Source organism: Penaeus vannamei, chromosome 10 (genome assembly GCF_042767895.1).
Source record: "Penaeus vannamei isolate JL-2024 chromosome 10, ASM4276789v1, whole genome shotgun sequence".
Taxonomy (NCBI): Eukaryota; Metazoa; Arthropoda; class Malacostraca; order Decapoda; family Penaeidae; genus Penaeus; species Penaeus vannamei.
This window is the reverse complement of record NC_091558.1, coordinates 17503016-17510515: the sequence shown is the minus strand read 5'-3', so window position 1 is coordinate 17510515 and position 7500 is coordinate 17503016. Positions and strand designations below refer to the sequence as shown.

The 7500-nt window shown below is 30.3% G+C and overlaps 1 protein-coding gene across 1 annotated transcript in view; it reads right to left on the bottom strand.

Moving 5' to 3' along the window:
- LOC113813891 (ionotropic receptor 21a-like) overlaps nt 1–7500 on the bottom strand; it is a 9303-nt gene that overhangs the window by 1516 nt on the left and 287 nt on the right. Inside the window, exons 2-8 of the mRNA XM_070126052.1 lie at nt 7156–7385; nt 6185–6307; nt 5755–5941; nt 4958–5194; nt 4465–4733; nt 3952–4167; nt 3576–3762 (exon numbers count right to left, since the gene is read on the bottom strand). Coding sequence (XP_069982153.1) covers nt 3576–3762; nt 3952–4167; nt 4465–4733; nt 4958–5194; nt 5755–5941; nt 6185–6307; nt 7156–7385 — 1449 coding nt within the window. The remainder of the gene's footprint in view (nt 1–3575; nt 3763–3951; nt 4168–4464; nt 4734–4957; nt 5195–5754; nt 5942–6184; nt 6308–7155; nt 7386–7500) is intronic.

Below are 7500 nucleotides of genomic sequence, written 5' to 3'. Positions count from 1 at the left end.
ATAATAATGATATTCATTATTATTAATAATGATAATGACGATAACAATGATAATGATGATGATAATAATAATAATAATAAAAATAATAATAATAATAAAAATTATAATAATCATAATAACAATGATAATAATAATGACAACAACAGTAATAACAAGAAAATTAATAACAACAATAATGGTATTAATAACAATGATAATTACAATGATAACAACAATAATACTAATACTAATACTAATAATAACAGTCATAATAGTAACATCAACAGCAACAACCACTATGATAATGATAAAAACAATAATGAAAGTAATAATAATTATAATAACAGCAATAATAGTAATGATAATGATATTCATAACAATAACAATAATGATGATGATAATCATGATCATAACAATGATAATGATAACAGTGATAATAATGGTGATGATAATAATAATAAAAATGATAAAAGCAGTAATAATAATGATGACGATGATGATATTAACAGTGACAGCTATAATGATACCAATGATAATAAAGACAATAAACAAACACTATTAATACTAAATCAATATGGATAATTGGAGCAATATCATTAATAATAATAATGATTATATCAATAACAATAACAACAACAACAATAACAACATCAACAATAATAATAATAACAACAACAACAACAACAACAACAACAACAACAACAACAACAACAACAACAACAATAATAATAATAATAATAATAATAATAATTATAATAATAATAACAATGATGATAATAATAATCACGATAATGATAATGATAATAATAATAATAATGATAACAATAATGATAATTATAATGATAATGATGAAAATGATAATAATAAAAGTAATAACGATAGCGATAATAGTAATACTAAAAACAACGTAGCATCAAGAACAATAATAGACTAATAATGATAATGATAATAATAATAATAATGATAATTATAATAAAGATACTTCTACTACTACTACTACTACTAACATAAACAAAAAGTTATAATGACAATAACTATAACAATAATATTAAGTAATAAAAGTAATAATAACAAAAATAATAGTGATAATTATAGTAATGGTAATAATAACAGTAATGACAATAAATGACAAAAAACAAAAATGATTAAACAAACAATGAATATAAATAATAATAATAATAATAATAACAATAATAATAATGATAATAATGATAATAATAATGATAGTAATAATAATTATAATAATAATAACGATAATAACAGTAATGATAATGATGATAATATCAATAATGATAATAATAATGATAATATTAATAGTAATAATAATAATAACAAAATATTAATAATGATATCAATAATAGCAATGGTAATAATAATAATGATAATAGTAATAATGAAAAAAACAAAAGTAATAATAACAACAACAACAATGAACATGATAATAATGTTAATATCTGCAACACCAACAAATAAGTGAATACTAATACTTCTACAACCGCAATGATAATACCAACAACAATGATAATGACACCTCAACCAATTTAAAAAAATGTAGAAAAAAACATAAATCACCCATACTAACAAACGAACAACCGACCTATATAACCCCTACATTTACCTCTACAACATCATGAAGACAACGATTGATATTTGACGTGTAATAATAATAACACTCCCTATGATAACTAACCATAGTATCACTATAATAACGATAATAACAAAAAAAAAAACAAAAAAAAACAGACAAGCTATAACACTAGTAACGATCTCAATAAAGAAAGAATTATAGAATAGTACGAAAAGGAAAAAAATACAATGTGACAATAACAACACACACGCATACATATAAGTGTTTGCTGATAATGATAAAGAGTATTGCTAAGGATTATCATCATATCGACAACAACAACAATAAAATTTATAACAACAACAACAACAACAGTAATAATGATGATAATATTAATGATAATAATGATAATAACAATGATGATATTAATAATAATGATAATAACAATAATAATGTCAATGATATTTATGATTATTAATAATGATAATGGCGATAACAATGATAATCATAATAATAATAAAAATGATAATAATGATAATAACAATGATACTAATAATGACAACAACAATAATAACAACAAGAAAATTTAGAACAACAATAATGATATTAATGATATTGATAATAATTACAATGATAACAACAAAAATACTAATACTAATACTAATAATGATAACATCAACATGAACAACTACTATAATAATGATAATAACAATAATGACAATAATAATAATAGCAACAATTACAGTAGTGATAATGATAATAGTAGTAGTAGTAGTAGTAGTAGTAATAATAATAACAATAATAATAATAATAATAATAATAATAACAATAATAATAATAATAATAATAATAATAATAATAATAATAATAATAATAATAATAATAATAATAAAAATTGAAACAATGATAATAATGGTGATAATAACAATAAATATGATAAAAGCAGTAATAATAATAATGGCGATAATGATGTTAAGTGACAACTATAATGATACCAAAGAATAAAAACAATAAACAAAAACTTAATACTAAATCAACAAGGATAATAGGAGCAATATCATTAATAACAATAATCAAGAATAATAATAACAACAACAACAATAACAACAACAATAATAATAATAACAAAAACAATAATAATAATAATATAATAATAATTATGATAATGATAATGATAATAATAATAATAATGATAATAACAATAATGATAATTATAATGATGATGATGAAAATGACAATAATAAAAGTAATAACGATAACGATAATAGTAATACTATAAACAACGCAGCATCAAGAACAATAATAGACTAATAATGATAATGATAATGATAATGATAATGATAATAATAATAATAAAGATACTTCTACTACTACTAATAATAACAACATAAACAAAAAATTATAATAACAATAACTATAACAATAATATTGATAAAAGTAATAATAATAAAAATAATAATTATTATAAGAGTGATAATAATAGCATTCACATTAAAAAAGAATACAAATGATTAAAACAACAATGAATATAAAGAATATTATCAATAATAATAATAATGATAACAACCAGAAGAACATCAACAATAATATTGATAGCAATAATAATGACAATAATAATAATAATGATAATAATAATAATGATAATAATAGTAATGATAATAATAATAATGATAATAATAATAACGATAATAACAGTAATGATAATGATAATATCAATAATGATAATATTAATAGTGATAATAATAATAACAATATTAATAATAATATCAATAATAACGATAGCAATGATAATAATAATGAAAATAGTAATAATGAAAAAACAAAAACAATAATAACAACAACAATGTACATAATAATAATGTTAATATCTGCAACACCAACAAATAAGTGAATACTAATACTTCTACAACCGCAATGATAATACCAACAACAATGATAATAACACAACCAATTTTTAAAAATGCAGAAAAAAAACATAAACCACCCATACCAACAAGCGAACAACCGACCTATATAACCATACATTTACCTCTACAACAGCATGAAGACAACGATTGATATTTGGCGTGTACGGTGCGTCGTGGGGTATAGGCCAGGCAGCGAGTCCGGGCATCACGTTCTCCCGGCCTATGTACAGCTGGGTTGAACCGTCCAGACGAGTGAATTGCTCGGCGATGTCGAGTTTTAGCTTGTGGATGGTCTCCATGTGTGCTTGTCTAGGGGAAGGGGGAGGGGGGAGGGGTAGAGGTGGGGTTGTAAGATGGGGGTGAGTGGTCTATCTTTGTTATTTATTTATTTGTTTTTAGGAGGAAGGGATAGGGGTAGTGGTCGGTCGTTTTATTTTATGGTAGGAACACATACACAAGAGAATGCTTAAACTTTTCATTCGACTATATCTAATTTACATCAATTTTACTCCGTTCAGGTAAGCCATCTTAAAAACTATTCCAGTTAAAGTTCCAGTTCTTCCAGTTTCTTCCCACCTTGAGTCGATCGCTTGCTGCAGTCCCTCGACGGTGTCAATTCCCACGAGCATCAAATCGGACAACTTTTCGAACACGGGAGACTCCGAATCCTTAAAGTATGTCTTGAAGTCCTTTCCCCACGGCATGATGGTTACCCTGAGGGAAAATATATTATACACATGAGGCTTAAATATATAAATATAAATACTCCTCCTCATCATCATTATCATCACTATCCTCCTCTTCCTCCTCTTCATTATCATCATTATCCTCCTCCTCCTCCTCATGATCATTCTTCTCATCCTCATCCTCCTCATCATCATTATTAGTCTCCTCCTCATCATCAAAGACAAGCTACTGTGATCAATTTTACACAGTGAAATAGCAAACACGGCAAACTTTACATAAAATATAAAAATGTGCTCAGTATAATACCGTCTTACACATTCTCACGTTTTGGCATTGCCCACGAGCTGCTCGATCGTCTCGGGTCGCGGCGGGTACTTGGGCAGGGTGAGAGCTGCGGTCAGGTTCCCCCGATAAGCCGTTCCTATGATGAAAGCAAAGATCAACCATCCTCCCACAAGCACGCGGAAGCCGTTCTTGGTGGTCTTCCCCATGTCCACGCTTTGCCCAAGCAGCGATCTGAACAACAGAGTGAAGCCGTTTCGAAGCGTCATCGCGTCTCGAACCCCCAGGAGAGCAGCCTCCATGCGGGCCACCTGGGGGCGTGAAAGACCAGTTTTGGATTGGTTGCACAAATTACAAATTCTTACCGTTGAATGTATTACTTGTATCCTATATTTTGCAATGTTCCTTATAAGGCTGGGATATGCAATTAATCATGTTTATATGAAGCATTTAAATCCAAATGCACGGAAATTAATACTAGGAATCCATCATACTGTCGCAAATAGTATAGATAATAGAAAAACACGAAACACACCACCAACAGGAACCCCGGCGCTAGAACCACACTCAGCAGGATAGCCAGCCACACTTGGTCCGCCAGAGGGTAATACAGACTCTGCCACTGAGGCTGAATCTCAGGCTTTTTCATGCTGAAGGAGATGAATGCAAAAGTGTAGCCCAAGCTGTAGTCGAAGCGCTTCAGGCGGGTGGCAAGGACGGCGTGGTAGACGGGGGTGACGAAGGAGACCCTTTGGCTTGTGAGGTCCAAAGCCTGGAATAAAAAAAAGTCTTTGAATAAATCAACCATTAATTGACGCAGATTATATATGTATATCTGTATATATCTGTATATATATATATATATATATATATATATATATATATATATATATATATATATATATATATACATGTGTGTGTGTGTGTGTGTGTGTGTGTGTGTGTGTGTGTGTGTGTGTGTGTGTTTGTGTGTGTGTGTGCGTGTGTGTGTGCGTGTGTGTGTGCGTGTGTGTGTGCGTGTGTGTGTGTGTGTGTACATATATATATATATATATATATATATATATATATATATATATATATATATATATATATATATAAAATCTTTGAATAGATAAAATATTGGTCGACGCAAATTAATCTTTTTAATATTTTAATATGTATTTATTATCATTTTACCATTTTAACAGTCTCGGAATCAAATTATGGCAGAGCAGGAACCAATAACATCAATGAAGTAGTTCAATACACGTCAACACATCCTTTTTCTTTTTTCATATAATGAGAATTCGAGCATATTTCTCGATTTTAGCTTGACTGATTAACACAAACCTCAGCCCACGAATCGACATAGAGATTGTTGTACGTAAAATTCAAGCTCTTCGACACGGCCTCAAGAAGTAGGTAGTCCATCCCAGTCGTTCTTTTCGTAACCCTACCACTGGCTGCGACCTCGTCTACCTCAAACCACAGAGGCTTATAGTTTTTCGCTGTCACATTGATCGTTCCTCCATAAAAGCTGAAAATAAAGAATATCAGACCTTAAAAAAATGGCCTAAACTTTATACACAGATATAAGTGTTTTAGAAATTTAATCGTAATTTAGGTAGTAACTCATATCACAAAATTAAATGATGAATTACTTCGCAAAAATAAAAGAATAAATCATATCGCAAAGGCAAGTGGTAAATAATAACACAAAAACAAGTGGTAAATCCCAAGACAAAGTTAAGTGACATAACATACCAAACCAAAGACTTACTTATCGAATTTCTCGGGGAAGAGCGCTGAGCCACTTCGAATGGCTAGACCACGCCGGGGGGTCCACTGAGCCACACGCACCACTTGGCTTCCTTTTGGGCTATACGGCAGGTGGGAGTACATGCTGGGGGTAAGGCGTTGATATCATCATTACTATTTTTTGTCATCATCTTTATGATCACAGTTTTCTTTCTCCTTCTGGTCATCATCATCTTTATGCTCCTCCTCCTCTCCTCCTCATTGTCATCATTATCCTCCTCCTCCTCATCATCATCATCATTCTTCTCCTCCTCATTATTATCCTTATCCTCCTCCTCCTCCTCATCATCATCGTCATCATCCCCATTCATTCACGTCACATTCAATGACAGAAGTAGACGTAATTTTTTTAAAAGATGTTTTCAGTCCCAGGTCCATTTTAGAATATGAGGAATTGCCTTCCATCATGCAGTAAATGTTTATCCACGTGAAAATAGTTCTTTCATGAAGGTTGTATTATCACTAATCGCAATACCGGGAAAGTTTTTTTTTGTCAACAAAGGAGGGGAAATCACTGAAAATAGTTGTTATTTTATGAAGGTTGCATTAACTGCAATGCCAGAAAAGTCTTTTATAATCACCAATAAAGGGAAAATGAATAAAAATAGCTGTTATTTATGAAGATTATATTATCACTAAATACAGTACCAGGAAAGGTTGTTTTTCAATCATCAATAATGTCAACGCAGGTGTAAGTAAATATCCCACTCACACACACAAACACACACACACACACACACATGCACACGCACATGAATAAAAGATAATAATAATGAACAAAACAAGCAATATATATATATATATATATATATATATATATATATATATATATATATATATATATATATATATATATATATATATATATATATACTTATACATATACAGAAATAAACAAATAATATAACATCATGAGAATCAACATAACATTACCGGGCAGAGTTCTCCTCTCCCAAGACAACGACCATCGCGTTCATCATGGAGAAGGTCCAGGAGGAGGCGAGGAGCCGGCGGAGCTCCTGAAGGGGCAGGCGGGTGACGACCAGGAGCCTCGTGGCCCACACCAGGAGGCGGCCCCGGAGCGACGACTCGGCGAAGGAGGCCAGGAAGGCGGGGTCGTCGCTCGGTACGACCACGTTCACGCACCAGGACGACATGCGCAACTGGAATGGGCAGAGGACGAAGGGTTATTACTATCGTTATCATTACTATCAAAGAGGTATTGATATATGATCGATAGTCCCTTTATTATAATAACCTGAATAACTGCGATCCCCC